The sequence below is a fragment of the Phacochoerus africanus genome, chromosome 4, assembly GCF_016906955.1.
Source record: "Phacochoerus africanus isolate WHEZ1 chromosome 4, ROS_Pafr_v1, whole genome shotgun sequence".
NCBI classification, from domain to species: domain Eukaryota; kingdom Metazoa; phylum Chordata; class Mammalia; order Artiodactyla; family Suidae; genus Phacochoerus; species Phacochoerus africanus.
In genome coordinates this window covers 75,019,484-75,036,031 of record NC_062547.1, presented here as the reverse complement: position 1 = coordinate 75,036,031, position 16,548 = coordinate 75,019,484, and the positions used below count along the sequence as shown (strand labels likewise).

The 16,548-nt window shown below is 52.5% G+C and overlaps 1 protein-coding gene across 8 annotated transcripts in view; it reads right to left on the bottom strand.

The window, feature by feature from the left end:
• ZFR2 (zinc finger RNA binding protein 2) overlaps nucleotides 1-16,548 on the bottom strand; it is a 53,229-nt gene that overhangs the window by 11,144 nt on the left and 25,537 nt on the right. For 7 of the 8 annotated variants that reach the window (XR_007134480.1, XR_007134479.1, XM_047777513.1 and 4 more), the window contains exons 4-13: nucleotides 16,188-16,379; nucleotides 15,738-16,078; nucleotides 11,672-11,854; nucleotides 9,277-9,511; nucleotides 7,922-8,082; nucleotides 7,140-7,259; nucleotides 5,750-5,889; nucleotides 5,522-5,654; nucleotides 4,712-4,902; nucleotides 629-800 (exon numbers count right to left, since the gene is read on the bottom strand). Coding sequence is in view for 6 of the 8 variants with exons in the window: in XM_047777513.1 (XP_047633469.1) it covers nucleotides 629-800; nucleotides 4,712-4,902; nucleotides 5,522-5,654; nucleotides 5,750-5,889; nucleotides 7,140-7,259; nucleotides 7,922-8,082; nucleotides 9,277-9,511; nucleotides 11,672-11,854; nucleotides 15,738-16,078; nucleotides 16,188-16,379 (1,868 nt within the window). In the remaining 2 variants the exon portion in view is untranslated. The remainder of the gene's footprint in view (nucleotides 1-628; nucleotides 801-4,711; nucleotides 4,903-5,521; nucleotides 5,655-5,749; nucleotides 5,890-7,139; nucleotides 7,260-7,921; nucleotides 8,083-9,276; nucleotides 9,512-11,671; nucleotides 11,855-15,737; nucleotides 16,079-16,187; nucleotides 16,380-16,548) is intronic. The other variant, XM_047777512.1, reaches the window with a different exon arrangement.

Genomic DNA, 16,548 nt, shown 5'->3' with positions numbered 1-16,548 from the left:
TCAGGACACATACCTCCTACAATCCTGTCTGAAGTGGGCCCTGCTCTCCCAGGGTGCTCTCTACCTGGCATCAGGTTTTAATTTTTCCACAGAAGATAAACTGGAAGTTAGCTTGCTCTGTGTTTGTTTACTTTGTCTCCTGACCAGACTAGGAGTCCCTGAGGTGAGCCTGGGACTGCCTGGCCCCTGGATGCTGAATTATGGGGAAGGGCAGCAGACATATCAGCAAGAAGAAACCACCCTGGGAACCGATTATTCTAATTAAAGATGATCAGTTTAAATCATGACATGATCTCGCTCTTCTCCCAATTACCATCTCAGATAAGAAAAGCTCTATGACAACAGCAGGAACTGCTCTGGAGGAGAGTGCAGCCACTAACAACCAAAGTCCTGTGCCTCTCTAGCCTTGGGGGCGTGAAAGATTTTGGCCTCATTTATCCTCTGTGCCTCTGCTGTGGATGTGGCAGAAGTTAGAATTATGGTTAGAATGTTTCTGAGCTCTAACCTGAACCCGGTCTGTAAAAGAACCTTTAAGTTCCACCACTCTCTCCTGGTGACTGTTTCTAAAAACAAACTGGTTTGTGTCTAACCAGAGTTGAAAGGCTGACTGCACTGCTGGGCACCTCACCGGGAACTGGAGGGGCAGCTGCTCGGCGACTCTGTGTAGCAGGGCGTGGGTGGGCTTCTGGGAGGAGAGCAGGATCAGCTGCACAGCCCTGTCTCCCCGAAGGAGGAGGCCCTTTGCCAGGAGGCCAACCCGCATCACGCCTTTCAGGATCCGAGAAGAGGAGCTGGGGCGGCTGCAAAGACAAAGCCACCAATGCATGAGCATAGGGTGGGGAGAAAGGGTCCCCGCTCCTGCACACAGGGCACGAACTCCTCACTGCACCATCTGTGCCTCTGCTTCCTTATCTGTAAAATGGGGCACAGCCCTTCTCAGAGGACATTTGATCAAAAGAGGCCCAAGGAGACAGATCTGAGAGAAGCACTCTTCGAACTGCAGCTGGGAAATCATACTGCTCAGCAAGGCTGGCGGCTGTCGCTGTTTCCTAATAAACTGAATTCTGGAAAAGGCCTCCCATGTCCACCCCAGTGGTACCCTGGTCCTCAGCTTTGTTGGCCCTTGGCTTTGTGCTCCTTCTGAGATGTCTCTAGGGTCACTTCACCCCGCACCTGAACTCCTCTGAGAAGGCCCTGCCAGGTGTTCGCCTGCCCTCCCCTCCCCTGAGGCCTGGTCCTCCAACCTGGCCACCGCCACCCCCTCCCCGCTCACTGCTCCATCCTGCTGGTCACTTTCTGCAGGTGACTCTCATTACTGTGTCAGCCCAGCAGTAAACTTCCTGATGCTGCCCCCCTGCAGGTTGGGAACACTGGGTTTCTTCCCTGGGCCTGAGGTCCCCAGACTGACCCCAGGGCCACCTTGCCAACACCCTCTCCTTCCGCTCCTGCGGCTCCAGCCCCATGAGCCTCATCCAAAGGCCTGGGGGTGCCCTCACATGGCAGACCTCTCCATGGCTGTCCCAATACTAACGTTCCCTACTTGGTTCCAGAAACTGCCACCTGCTTCTGCCACCGGCTGATCACCACTTTGTTTTCTTTGTGACACTTCTCAGGATACAAGATAACCACATTGTGTAAGGCATTTGTGTATTTCTTGTTTCTGGACCACAAAGAGCTGGAGCCTGTGATGGCCTGAGGGCACCTGGCTGTACCCTCAAGATTGGGGAGACTTAGGAGGCCCCTACCCTGCAAGGGAAGACAAAGCAGAGAGCAGGGGGTGGGAAACCTGCAGATAAAGAGACTTACAAGTTGTCAATCAACTTGGATCTTGAGTCTCACAAACTTCAAAACAATACAAAACAAAAAAATCCAAGCCAGGGGTTTCTGCTGTGGTGCAAGGGGATGGGTGGTGTTTCTACAGCTCCAGGATGCAGTTTCGATCCCTGGCCCAGCATAGTGGGTTAAAGGATCTAGAATTGCTCAACCGCAGCTCAGATCTGACCCCTGGCCTGGGAATTCCATGTGCCAAGGGGAGGGAGGGAGGGAAGGAAGAAAGAGAAAGGAAGGAAGGAAGGAAGGAAGGAAGGAAGGAAGGAAGGGAAGGAAGGAAGGAAGAAAGAAAGAAAGAAAGAAAGAAAGAAAGAAAGAAAGAAAGAAAGAAAGAAAGAAAGAAAGAAAGAAAGAAAGAAAGAAAGAAACCCAAACCAAAAAAAAAGCACACTATGCTATCTATGGAACAACTGAAAATTTCAGCACTGGATACTTGACAATGTTAAGGAATTATTATTAATTTTTTTCAAGTATGATAATGGCACTATGATTTTGTTAAATGAAAGTCTTGTTCACAGACACATACTGACACGCTCCAGCAGTGAGGTGATGTCTGATAGGATTCCCTTTAACCACTGCAGGCAGAGCAGGGAGAGGGAAGCGAGGAGCAGAGAGCAGGTGAGTCATCTTGGTTTAGGGATGGTCACTTGGGGCTTGTCACTTTTTGTATGTGTTGAGAGTTTCCATAATAAAACTATTAAAAAATAAAAACCCCATTTTACTAACACGTTCTTTGCAACAGTTAAATAAAAAATGGAACATCCACAGGATGGTTTATCATGTTCCTATTAAAAAAAAAAACACACATTTCCATAGTGAAAAAGACCACCGAGAATAATGAAGAAAAAAAAAAATCCCACATTTCTGGGTTTTTTGTTTTCTTTGTTTTTAGTTTTAGGGCCACATCTGCAGAAGTTCCTAGGCTAGGGGTCAAAGTGGAGCTGCAGTTGCCGGCCTACACCACAGCCACAGCAACACTGGATCAGAGCCATATCTGCGACCTATACCGCAGCTTGTGGCAACAACCAGATCCTTAACCCACTGAGTGAAGCCAGGGATATAACCCTTTCGGACACTATGTCAGGTTCTTAACCTGCTGGACCTCAATGGGAACTCCCATTTCTGTGTTTTTGAAGAATAATAGGACAGAACATGTAACGTGACATTAATGTTATGTGAAGGCTTAAAAAAACTGCAGTCATTTTTGCTTTTTTTTTCCCAATCGAACCCAAGCCACAGCAGTAAATTGCTAACCAGGGAACTCCCAATTTTGCTTTAAAGCTGGGTTTGGGAGTGTGGCGGTACAGGGGCAGCACAGGCTTCTCACTGCAGTGGGGCACAAGTGTCTGCGCAGGGGATGAGCTGCTGGGCCAGAGGGGGCCTAAGGTGGAGGCCTGAGCAAGACCTGGGGTTCCCTGAGGTGCCTGTGTGGAAGCCCAGCCTTGACAAGTGCAAGGCTGCATTATGTCCTCACTGAGAAAGCTGGGGGTAGCATGGTCCTCTCCATAGTATGTTCTGAATCTGCAATTATCTCAAAATAAAAACAAAACACACACATGGGGAGAAAACAGAAAACAGAAAACAGGAGGGAGGGAAAAGCACTAAGTGAGGTATGCCTTTTCCTGCAGAAGATGTGGGGGTGGAGGTCTGCCTGTGGGGCATGCCTGCTTCCTCTTCCAGGCGGTATGGAAGGTTGCTCTTAGGGGAGGCACCTGCACTCTTGCTGAGGGGCGCGTGCATTTTTTATGACATCTGGTGACCCTCAAGGCTTTCATGTTCTCATCAAAGAGCAGACACTGTGGCAAAAAGAAGCTACTGACTGGAATTGACCAGATGCAAAAAGGACAAGTACTACACAATCCCATTGACATGAACTGTCCAGAACAAGCCAAGTCACAGAGACAGAGTGGAAAGGTGGGTGCTGGGGTGGGGGCAAGGGGCTTGGGAATTTCACAGGATGGACTTCTACTCTGGATGATAAAAAAATTCTGAAAACAGACAGCAGTGATGGTCACACAACCTTGTGAATGTACTTAGTGCTGTCATGTTATACATATAAGAATGGTCATGATGGCAAATTTAATGTTATGAACACACACACACACTTTAAAAAGGAAATGAAAAAGAATCCACCCACAGAGAAGAGACTTGGAAAAGCTAACTCCCTCTAGGATTCTCTAAATCGTGTAATGATTCATTGAGAGGCACTGGGACTTTCCATCCCTGACAATCACAATGGCTGCAATGATGACTCACAAGGACACTCAGTGGCATCTCCTGCTTCGGGAGACTCATGCTTAGCTCCGTATTACAGATGAGGAAACAGAGGTGGCTAATCCTCTGTCAACTACCTTCCTACTTACCTCCCTTTCTTCCTTCCTTCCTCCCTCCCTCCCTGCCTCCCCTCCTTCCTCCCTCCCTGCCTCCCTTCCTTCCTCCCTTCCTTCCTCCCTCTCTCCTTCTCATCCTTTCTTGCAATGCCTGTAGCATGGGGAAGTTCTGGGACCAGGGATCAAATCTGCACTGTAGCAGCAATTTGAGCCACAGCAGTGACAATGCCAGATCCTTAACAACTAGGCCACTAGAGAACTCCTCTGGTCCATTTCTAGATGTGCCTTCAACAGGAAAAGTAACTTCTGGTGTTAGAATAACAGTTCTCACCAGCTGGGACTGACTCCCTTCAAACCTTGTGGCTCTGGCTCTGAGCCTCCCTTGGGGAATTTTCTGCTGAGGGCTGGAAAGCCCCCAGCCCCAGAGGCAGTGGAGCTGCCTCTGCCTTCCTGGCTGCCAGGAAGGGACCTTGACCTCTGCCTGGGGGTAAGCCACTCCTGCTGCTTCTAAGTCACCCCTGGCCTCTGGACAAAAGGGTGATGTCCATTACCTGCACTCCCCAACCTCTGGCTCTGGGCTCGCAGAATCCTCCTCAGCCAGCATGTCAGATACCAACTTGAGGGCGCGCTCCGAGTGAGAAACGGCCTTCTGGACAGCCAGGAGCTCCTCCTCCGTGGGGTAGATGGCAGCGTGCTTGCACATGACATGCCGGTCATCGCTGGACTCTGGCCGCCTTGTGGGCTAGAGGGAAAGGCGCATGCATCATGGGAGGGCTGGGAGGTCCTGGAGACCCATGAAGCAGTGACAGGACAAGTGTCAGCCCACAGAAGTGTGGCATATACAACACGGGGATACGGGATCCCAGAGCCAGGCTGACTTTGACAGACAGGTGGTGGCTGCAGAGCCAGGCAGAGGAGCTGACAGGGCCTCGGGGTGGGGTGGGGGGGTATGGACCAGTGAGGACCCCAGGGAGGGTCAAGTGCAGGGAGGTGGGGGTAGCAGTGGGCTTCCTGGGTGACAGTCTCACATTTCCAGAGGCTCCTGAGGCCGGGGGAGTGAGGTGCAATCCACGGTTCCCATCCCACTTGGCCTGGCTTTTGTGGGTGGACCGACATCTAAGGGCTCCTGAAGGTTGTGACCACTGGGGCCTCTGGAAAGTTTAAAGGGCCACTGTGGCTGGAGACAGGGCTGAGGCTGAGGGCTCCTGTATGTGACCCTCAGGCCCTTGCAGCCCCTACCCCGAGCACACCTTGGGGGACTTGGTACAAAGTCCTGCTTCTTATGCCTGGAGGGTACAGGTCCTTCTAGTGAGGAGGGGCCTCCACCACAGGAGGTGTTGGGGCACCAGACCGCCACCCACCAGAGGCCTGGCTGCAGGGGCCCCTGGCCTGCTTCTGAGGGGAGGCGGGTGCTGGTCAGGTGAGCGTCCTGGGTGTGCATCCTGGACCTGTGGCTCCTCTTCCAGCTGCCTCTTGCACAAGTCGTAGCGCCTGCTGGGATGAGAGGGACAAGGAGCCAGGAGCAGCTGCAGGACCCTGGGCCATGATGTGGAGGCCGTGGGAAGGCCCAGGAGCAGCTCCTTGCGCACCTCATCTCATTGTGCAGGCGCCGCAGCTCCCCCAGTCGCCTCTTGGTCAGCTGACGCTGCTTCCTCAGCTTCTCTTCCAGGAGTTTCCGAACTCTTGTGCTGGGCTTGTCAGCAATCGGAAGATCAGGGTTTACTTTTTTCTAGAAAGATTGGTGACCTTCCTTCAGATGAGAATGCTGGGTGTACCTCGGGGCACCAGGGGAGCCCCCTCCACTGACATCCTCCTGCCAGGTTTATGCAATAGTGAGTTTCAATCCCCAAAGTCTCAACACTCTCCGTCCCCAAAGGCCATGGCAGGAAAGGGGGGGGGGTGCAGGGGGGAACGAAACTGTGACCAACTCTCAGAGCCACAGATGTGATGCCACCCACAGCACAAGGGAGTCCTACTGACAAGCCAGAGGAAGAAGGCGCTGTGACACCACGGAGTAACCATGTCAGTTGGTTCACAGAGGATTCAAGGGAAATACTCATCCAGATTAGAGTGATCCAGGGAAGCACTGTTTGTGCAGGATCCAGTGACACACATTCTAAACAGCACTGCTAGTCTACTCATTGGGCTTTGATTTTTAGCATTTAATTTCATCACTCAGAGAGTATAGTGTTGTCCAAGGATTATTCATAGTGGGAATAGCACAAGTGTCCTTCAGTGAGTGAGAGATGCACGCAATGTGGTCCCTCCACACATGGGAGCATCACTCAGCTACGAAAAGGAGTGAAGCACCAACACTTGCTACCACATCGATGGACCTGGAGACCACGATGCTCAGTGAGAGCAGCACACACAGAAGGACACACAGTGTGTGATTCTAAGGATGGGAAATGTCCAGAACAGGCGCATCCACAGACACAGAATGTGGATTAGTGGTTATCAGAGGCTAGGGAGGGGTGATGGGGAGTGACTGCTAATGGGAATGGCATTTCTTTTTGGGGTGATGGAACATTGTGGAATTAGATGGAGGTGCTGGTTTCACACTCTGTGAATGCAGTAAAAGCCACTTTACATGGGTAAGCTGTGTGGTATGTGAATGATATCTCGACAAGCCTGCTAACAAAAGGAAATACCAGACGCCATTGTTTGCCATGAGGAGAGTCACAGTGTGTGCACGGCACAAGCATACTCGGAGCCCAAGAGTCAAGTGTGTCTAAACACACACACACACACACACACACACACACATGCATGTGTGTCCCTGGCTTCCCAGCAAACCTGAGACAGGGAGGCCTTGTGAGGGCAGCTGAGGGCCTCTCTGGCTGAACCCATGGTGTTGAAGGGCCCAGGGGCTCAGACTCAAGGAAGCAAAAGGTGCTTTTTGAGACCTGCACCAACATGTGGAAAAGCACAGAGCTCACCCTCCCTGCCCAGCCCAACAGATGCCCCTTGGGAGCCCACCTTGTATTGCAGCCGGTGTCGCCGCCCCCTCACGTGCATGTCCCTGGCGTTGGGGTCATTGAAGCTGCACTCACACAGTTTGCAGTGGAAGCGGATCACTCTGCCTTCCTCATTGCACACCTGAGACAAAGGGCTCGGCTGAATGCCCCCACCACAGGCAGGTCTGGGTCAGGCAGGGCGCCTCCTTCCCCTGAGGGCCGGCTTCCTATCTACCCTGCAGCTTTATGCTTTCAGAAGAGCAGCTCTCCTCCTGCCCCCCTCCTACCCCGAGCTACCACCTACGCAGCAGGAAGCCTGCCTGGTGTGGTTATTTGGCAGGAGACAAAACAGAAAAGGTGCTGAGTTGGCTGAACCAAAGCTCAAACTGGAGCACAGAAGAAATGCCAAGACAGGCCTGGCCCTGCAGGCACCAGGGAAGGTTGACTATGGGCACAGCAGGAGGGGGCTCAGAACTTGAGTTCCATGAGGCTCCAGGGGCACATGCACCTCTGCCCGAAGGTCACATGCCTATGGGGTTTTCGTGCACAGGTCCTTCCTTGCGCCTGCCTTCTTGCTGGAAGCCTGAGGGTCTTTTTTCTAAGATCTGAAGCCCAGAGTGCAGGCCTTCTAGGGAGATCATGCTACATCTGGCTCACTGAGGTCTGCCCGGCGCATGTGTGTAAGTCTTGGTGGGGAGCTGAGATCAGGCCTCGAGGCCTGGTCCCCAAGGTCCTTCTCCACCAGAGCTGGGGCTGAGCAGGGTGAGCCCACGGCCAGACGCACAATGGTCATCCAGCAGTTACCTCCTCCACGTAGCCTGGGCCCACCGGCTGCGTGTCACAGCAGCTTCCAGAAGCTTCCAGAGAGTTTCCGCTGGTGGAGAGTTCTCTGGGCCGCTCAGATCTGGGGTGTGCTGGTTTCCCCTCGGGGAGTCGGCTGTCTGCTGTCCGTTGCTCAAGAGACCCTGGCAGGGAGAACTGTGTGATTTATAACCTGCTCCAGCCAGAAACCACACCTGGCTTCCCACCTGCCAGCATGAAGGGTAGAATGTGATGCAGCCAGGTCTCCCACTGCCCCTCTCCCACCCGCTCATGACATCAGACAGTGGGATCCGCAGGGAAGGAGACCCTTTCCCACCAGCTCGGGTCATGACTCAAGAGAGCGAGGCCCTCATGGTGTTTGGTGCCAAGGTAGATGCATCCACGGGGAGGCCCAGGTCATAGGCCGCTTGCTGAGGACCCCTCCCTACCCAAATAGTCGACCCTTCCCTATTAGGCAAGTTCATTGAGCCTCAGAAGGGAGACGTTTCTTTGTCACAAAAACTGCTTTAAGATTTGATCTTCAATATCATATCACTGTTCAAAACACAGTACTGCTGAGGCTCAAAATAAAATAAGCCCTTCTCCTGCTCCTCTCTCCCACACAAAGCATGGTGGTGGAGAGCAGACTGTCCCACAAACAGGGGTTCAAATTTGACCTCCACTGTTCACCAGGTGGCCCAGGGCCAGGTACTTTACCTCACCTCACCTCGGTTCTTCCATCTGTAAAGTGAGACAAACCCAAATCTAAAGAGTGGTGGGCCATAAATCAGGCACTGCACATGAAGCAGTCAGTGGAGTAAGTGCCTGATATGTAACTATTTGCCCACTCAATACACTTCCCACAGCAGCCGTGGCCGCCCTAAGGTCACAGAGGATGCAGGCCACCCACACTTGAGGGAAGAGAGGGGCCTGGGGCAGGCTGCAAGGATCCTGCCTTAAGTTCCTGGTGCCCACATAACTTAAAGCACCGGGGTATGAAGGGAGCGGCTTCTGGCACATTTAAGGTGGCAGCCCAGGGGACTCTCCAGATGTAGGGCAGGGCTTCCAAAGCATGACCAGCCACTGGCTCGGTCCCAAACTCCAGTGGAAAAAATTAAAGCTGCCATTGCATTGGTTCTGCCCACACTTCCTGTTTGTGGGCCACAGGTGGCAGAAGGCACCCCACCTGGTGGGAATCTGGGAGAGAACAGGGTTCCACTCACCCTCCCCACCCCCATTCACAGGTCCTGCCTCTCTAGAAGGGATGCCTGCACACACACAGTTAATTGGACAATCCTGTCCCTGCAACTACAGCTTGTTAGGTCAGGGCAGGGGCTGGGAAGCACAGAGACACGTACCCACGCGCGAGGCCTTGGAGGCAGCTGGTCTCTTGGCTGGTGCCGGTCTGCCTGGGGCACACACACTGGGGCCAGCAGGGGCCGAAGGCTTGGCCAAGGCCAAGGGGGGGCTCTCTGTGGGGAGGGAGGTCGAGGCTGTCTTGCTGGTGCCAGTGGCCTGGGATGAGCTGGAGTTCTCTGGGGCCGGTTCTATGGTGGGAATGGGCTTTCCCAGTTTGGTGTGCAGCTTGAAGACCTGGAACAGACCCAGCTCCTTGTCAGGGCCGCCCTTGGGCCTGACCAATGTTCCTCAAAGGCAGGGAGAGCACCATGCTGGGCATGGGGGAGCTGGCAGCCTGTGGAAGTGAGGGCGGTGGTCCAGTCCCAATGACCAGGGACCCTGCCCCTTCCCCAGCTCCCATTTAAATGCCTCACTTTCTGGAGGATTACTCCCTTGGGAAGCTCATTCTTGAGCCTATAGGCCCCCACTAGTCGTGTACACATAGGACCTATAATACTTCAACACCTCGGCTGCCTTAACAAGGACCACTTCCTCCAAACTCCACCATCTGGGGCTGAAAAGCAGGACTGTTTACTGCATTCCAAGCATCAGCCTGGTGCAGGCCCCAGGCAGAGACAGCATGTGGGGACGAATGCGTGGACAGGGCCCCCTAAGATGTACACAGGTACACATCTACGGACACATCCACATTCTGTATACAAGCATGTATATACCCACAGACCCATGTCCATTCTGCGCACACGTGTACGTGTCCGTGGGCACATGTCCACCATTCTCTACACATGCGTGTACACACCCATGGACACATTCACATTCTGTCCACATTCATGTACATGTCTACAAACACATCCACATTCTGTCCACAGTGCACACACATCCATGCACCCATGTCCACATCCCATAGGAATTCATTTACACATCTAGGGACATGGATCCACTTAAGATAAGGTCACACCCACACCCAAGGCACTTAGTTGTAAAAGTTCCAGTTGGAAAAGACTATTTCACTGCCCCCAGACACTGCACTGACAACATTCTTGGGCTCCAAGTCTCTGACACTCATGGCCCAAACCTGCTCCCCAACCCCAGGGCTGGTAGCAGGGCCTCCTGACCCCAGAACAAGTCTGGGCTTGGGAGCCCCCCTGGCCAGGGCCCCAGCTCTCTGCCTGCACCCTTGCTCCAGCCAGGCCAGTGCATGCTCTATTCCACCCTTCGCTGCTCCTTCCTTTGTGGGTTTGTGGGTTCACTCAGACATTGCAGAGCCTGTCCCAGATGGGCCAGGGAACAAGGCCCTTGATAAGCATGGGGAGAAGACAGGTCCCAGGCAGGTGCTCGGCGAGGCCAGCCTGCAGTGGGGGCTGGAGGAGGCTGGCAGGGGGAGGTTTGAGCAAAGGCTCAGGGGCAGGAGGGAACAGGGCAAGCAGGAGGGGCAGCTGTAGAAGGTTCTTCAGTGGGGGCAGAGTGCAGCGGCCACAAGACAGGGGCCTTCCTAACCCTCTGGCTCTGAACTCCCCCCAACCCCAGGCCTCCATGCACACCCTTAAGGTGAGCCTCACCTTGCAGGTTCACGATGCCCTTTGCGGGGCGGCGGGGGGGGGTTGCTGCTTTCCAAAAAGCACCTCTGGACAATAGAAAGAGTGCAAGGGGAGAGGGACCCCTGCCTTCTCTCAGGTGGGGGAACCCATTAATTTCCCCTTAAGAAGACATACTAGGAAAGCACTGTTATTAAAATAGTTATATGAAAAACATTGATATTAAATAAGTTAAAGTCAATTAAAACTTTGATATTAAAATATTAAAACTTACCACTTATTTATTTATTTATTGTCTTTTGAGGGCTTCACCCTCAGCATATGGAAGTCCCAGGCTAGGAGTCGAATCAGAGCTGCAGCTGCCATCTACACCACAGCCACAGCAACAGTGGATCTGAGCTGCATCTGCAACCTATACTGCAGTTCATGGCAATGCTGGATCTTTAACCCACCGAGCAAGGACAGGGATCAAACCCATGTCCTTATGGATGCTAGTTGGGTTCATTACGCTGAGCAGTGATGGGACCTCCAAAACTTACTATATAATTTTTTAATAAATAAAGGCCCCACATGGAATACACCATTTGATGTCATCAACACACAAACTCTGGTGCATATAAACATACAGACACACTGAAGGCCAGGAACAGTTTCCTCCAAGGTCTGGGTATGACCTTGCCCTGCTCTAGGCTTCTGCCCAGCAGCAGGTATGACTTTGACAACTGGGAGAAAGGGTTTGGCTTCTGAGGAAGGAGGATAGGACGGCCTGAAGGGAAAGCTACCGCTCATCAGTGGCTTCCCTCTGATGTCATCAGACACCTCCCTGGGTCCTGAGTGGGCCTGGGCCTGTGGGGGCTCCTACCTTCTGGTGCTTGGCCCCCCGGATGTGGGCGGTGTAGGCCTCTGCCCCAGTGCAGGACACAGCACACAGGTCACAGTGCAGCTGTGCCTGCACCCCTCTTGGGCTGCCGTTGGGCTGGATGCCCATCTTCTGAGCTGCTTCTTTCTTTTTGTGCTTCTGCCCTTCCAGGTGCTCACGGTAGGTCTGCTGGCAGAGAAGGAGGGTGGCCTGAGGGGTTGGTGTGTCCACAGGGCACCATGCCATCCACACCCTTATGTGCACGGGCCTCTGAGAGGTTTGTGTACTGCCTTTTAAAGCCCAGTCAGTAGGGAGTTCCCTGGTGGTGCAGTGCATTAAGGATCAGGTGTTGTCATGTTGTCACTGCCGTGGCTCAGGTTGCCCGGGTTTGATTCCTGACCCGGGAATGTCCACAGGCCACAGATATGGTAAAAAACAAAAAACAAAAAAGACAAAAAAACCCACAACCCAGTCAACAGATTCAGAAGACTCAGAGCCTCAGACTGAAAGACATAAGGTTTCTTTCTCTCTCTTTTTCTTTTTTGTCTTTTTGCTATTTTTTTGGGCCGCTCCCACGGCATATGGAGGTTCCCAGGCTAGGGGTCGAATCGGAGCTGTAGCCACTGGCCTACGCCAGAGCCACAGCAATGCGGGATCCGAGCCGCGTCTGCAACCTACACCACAGCTCATGGCAACGCCGGATCCTTAACCCACTGAGCAAGGGCAGGGACTGAACCTGCAACCTCATGGTTCCTAGTCGGATTCATTAACCACTGCGCCACGACGGGAACTCCTCTCTCTCTTTTTTTCCCCTAAAATTCAATGAGTTAAGTCTTAAGTAAGTATCCTCAAAGGAGAACACATTTAGTTTTGGGGGCTGCTTGAAAGAATATTCTAGCTTTTCAGAATCTGACCTCAGAAAGCAAGAGAGTGTGTATGCTACCTGAATGAGGCAGGACACACTTCCCTGTCAGAGGACTGCTAAGAAACTGTGGGTACCAAACAGGAGAGGTAGGCTAACAGTCACAGACCCATGCTTCCTGCACCACTGTGCCCGAGGAAGCTGACTGCATATGGCAAATGGCAAATGGTTGAGCTCTCATGTGGCATCCCAGATGTCTCTTGGAATCCTTAAGATGAGGCAAAGTGGGCCTGCTAAGCCAATGTCCTCTAACCACATCAAGAGTCAACATTCTGAGGAACAGAAATGCCTCTGGAAAATATGCAAGGAACCAGTGATGTCAGCTGGTTCTGGGGGCAGGTAGGAGGCAGGGACAGGAGTGGGAGGAGTATTCTCGGAATGTAGGAATCTGTGTTTTTACCTAAGCCATAGAGTACACACACACACTCATTCGCACTCATGTACACTACATAAAAGCCTGTGGGGGAGTTCCCAGATGGCATAGCGAGTTGAGAATGTGCCATTGTCACTGCTATGGCTTGGGTTTGATCCCTGGCCCAGGAACTGCTGCATGCTGTGGGTGAGGCCAAAAATAAAAAAAGCCTATGGGACAGAGACAAGCCTGGAAGGATATATATCAAGATGCCAATAGTACACTACCTTAGAACATGTCTTGCAGACCCTGAGCTCATAGAAAGAGCAAACTTTCTGGAGTTCCTGTTGTGACTCAGCAGGTTAAGAACTCAACTAGAATCCATGAGAATGTGGGTTTGATCCCTAGCCTTGCTCAGTGGATTAAGGATCTGGTGTGGCCACAAACTGTGGCATAGGTCACAGATGCAGCTCAGATCCCAAGCTGCTGTGGCTGTGACATAGGCCAGCAGCTGTAGATCTGATTCAACCCCTAGTCTGGGAACGTCCATATGCTGCAGGTGCAGCCCTAAAAAGACAAAAAATAAAAAGGCACCCCAATGCTAGACTTGCCACCATAAACACAGATCAGATGTGGATCAAGAAAAAACCCAGAGGAATTTTCGAAAGAGGCTCCTGAACCCCAGGTCTGCCTTCAGCTGGCCCAGAAACCACAATGTCAGCTGCTCCCTTGGACTCATGATGGCACCCAAAGAAGAGGTAGAAATGCTGCCCCAGCTGCAGGGAGGTCACACCAGCCAAGTCTTTCTGATGCAGATGGAGGCCATGCAGGGCCACTTTCAGGTTAATGTGTCTGAAGTAGCATTGGGGGGGCTCAGGAGGGGCAAGCAGAAAAGGGCAGCAGGGGACTCTATGGTGCTAGAAGCGCTGGGCATCTTGGGCTTGGCAGCTGATATGTGCCCAGGTGATGAACTTACAGAGAGCAAAACACACACACGTGCCCATGCACATGCAGGTACAAGTGAGACTGGTAAAACTGGGGACATCTGGGAATGACCATTGTGGCTCAGGGGTTAAGAACCCAACATAGGGTCTGTGAGGATGCAAGTTCGATCCCTGGCCTCACTCAGTGGGTTAAGGATCCAGTGTTGCTGCAATCTGCAGCGGAGACTGAAGATGTAGCTCAGATCCGGTATTGCTGTGGCTGTGGTATAGACAGCAGCAGCAGCTCTGATTCAACCCTTAGCCTGGCAATTTCCTTCCATATGCCACAGGTACAACCATTAAAAAATAAAACAAACAAACAAACAAGCAAACTGGGGACATTTGACTAAGTGGACAGGTTCAAGGCCAGCACTGCAGATGTGATACCAACTTGGCAAAATGTCAGCAATGGGGGTGTTGGGCAAGTGCTTGTGAGCCTCTAAGCAGTATTTCTTACAACCACATCACTATCTCAGTAAAACCCACCAGTATCTCAATAAAAATTCCAATGAAAAAGTGCTGTTAACATCAGCAGAAAGCTAGGAATAACAGGAGCTGACGTTTCTGTGTGCCAGATGCTATGCCAAGTAGGGATGTGCTCAGGCAAACCCGGTCCTATGGGGAGACGAGGCTGAGAGAGGCCACAACATGTGCTGGGGTGATGCTCTTGTGCATATGCTCTGTCCCATCTCACATCTGTGGGGAGTATCACACACTCAAAGTGATGCTGTGAAGAATCTATATTCACAGGAGCAGACATTGTGTTTAGCCAGTGAGAGGAATCAAAAATCCCCATGATATAAAATTAAAACCACACAGAGAAGGAGTTCCCTGATGGCCTAGCCAGTTAAGAATCTGGCATTGTCATTGCTATGGCCTGAATTGCTGCTATGGTGCAGGTTCAATCCCTGAACCAGGAACTTCTGCATTCTACAGGTGTAACCAAAAAAAAAAAAAAAAAAATCACACAGAGAAATAAAGAGGGAAACAGAGAAAAGCAAGCTCTCATTAAGAGCAAAGCGTCGTGCAGGGGAAGAAAGCACACTGCGGGGCTCTGCTAAGCAGCCAGAGAAGGGCCAGTAGGGGGTCTGGGCACCCTGAGTACTGGCAGCCCAGCCCTCATCTCACGTCCCTGGGCCAGGGAAATTGGAGCTGGATGAGGTTCTGGACTGCTCACACATATACCTCTATACCTGTGATTTGGAGTCTGTATATGCCTCCACAGTGCCAGGTTTCTTTTTTTCTTGGCTGCTGTGCCACCACGGAACTCACTTTCTTTTAGAATATTAAAAAGACAAAATCTGCACATGGTATTTTATAAGGACAAAGCCCTAGCATCTGATGGTCTTCGCTGGGAATGAGCTGGGTCACCTGCAAGTGTGCTGAGGAAGTCCTTTGCTTAGCTAGCAGCATATGCACATACACATACATGCTGCTTTTACCCACCTGTGGCCCTGCCTACGCCACCCTACAGCGAAGACACTCTGTGACTAGCCCGTCTGCTGGCCCTTGCTTTGAGGAAGGGGCACTGAGTGCCTCCCAGCTGCAGAAGGCCTCGGGGTGCAAGACCACGCTCCCACATCCAATAGCCAGCATTGCGCCCCTACTCTGTCTTCCACAAGAATACCAGGCAGTGTTAAGGTAAGCCTGATATGAAGTATCATAACTTGATTGCAAGTTTAATAAGAGGCCTCTTTGGGGCAGGCAATGACCCTGATTTCTGGTCAGCCCCAGAGGACAAGGGAGGGGCTCTCCTAGTCGTCGGGGCAGGAAGGTCCCAGGCCTGCCCAGTGTGAGGCAGGGGTGACTGACCTGGGGACCTGCACAACTGATCTTGCAGATGTCACAGTAGTGAAGCAGGAGCTGCTTGGGGCCAGCTCTGGGTTTCAGCAGCTTGGTGGGAACTGGTAGCTTCTTGGCAAAGTTGTCAGCAGAACCGGCACTGGGACTATTTCCTGAGCCACCCCATGGGGATGAGTCCATGGGCTTTGGGAGTGGGGGAGGCTGCTGGGGCGGTGGTGGTGGTGGAGGTGGCAGTGGTGGCTGGGGGAGCCCCAGGGCAGGCAGGGGCTGCATCTGTGGGGGGAGCAGTGGAGGATAGTAAGGACTGGCCACTGAGTATGCAGATGCATCATAGCTCGGGTAGCTTGATCCTAAGGAACACAGAGAAAAAAAAGGTGGGGGAGATGGATTGGTTTATTTTAGCAGCAAATAGAGGAAAATCCTGCACCCTTGTGCACGCAGAGGAAAGAACCGTCTTACCTGTGTACAGGGCAGGGGCTGGGCTGTAGGAAGTCAGGGTGGGGATGGAGGAGGCCGTGGGCTGGGCACTGCTTGCTGCCGAGGGGCAGGTATAGCTGGAAGATGCAGCGCTGGCTGGCTGCCCCACCTCAACAGTGGGTGCCTGTGGCAGAAGCTGCCCTTGGCTGTACCCACTGCAGGGTCCCTGGGTCCCTAGAGTACAAGCACAGCCTTTGCAGAGCCACCCCTTTCATACCAAGGCCAGGGAACCAAGAGTGAGAGCCACATTCCCGGTGACCAACATTACTGCTTGGCTGCCAGGAGCCAGTGCAGCCCGGGTGCACCTGGCCGTGAGGTCCAGATGTCTGAGCCAAACTGCAGG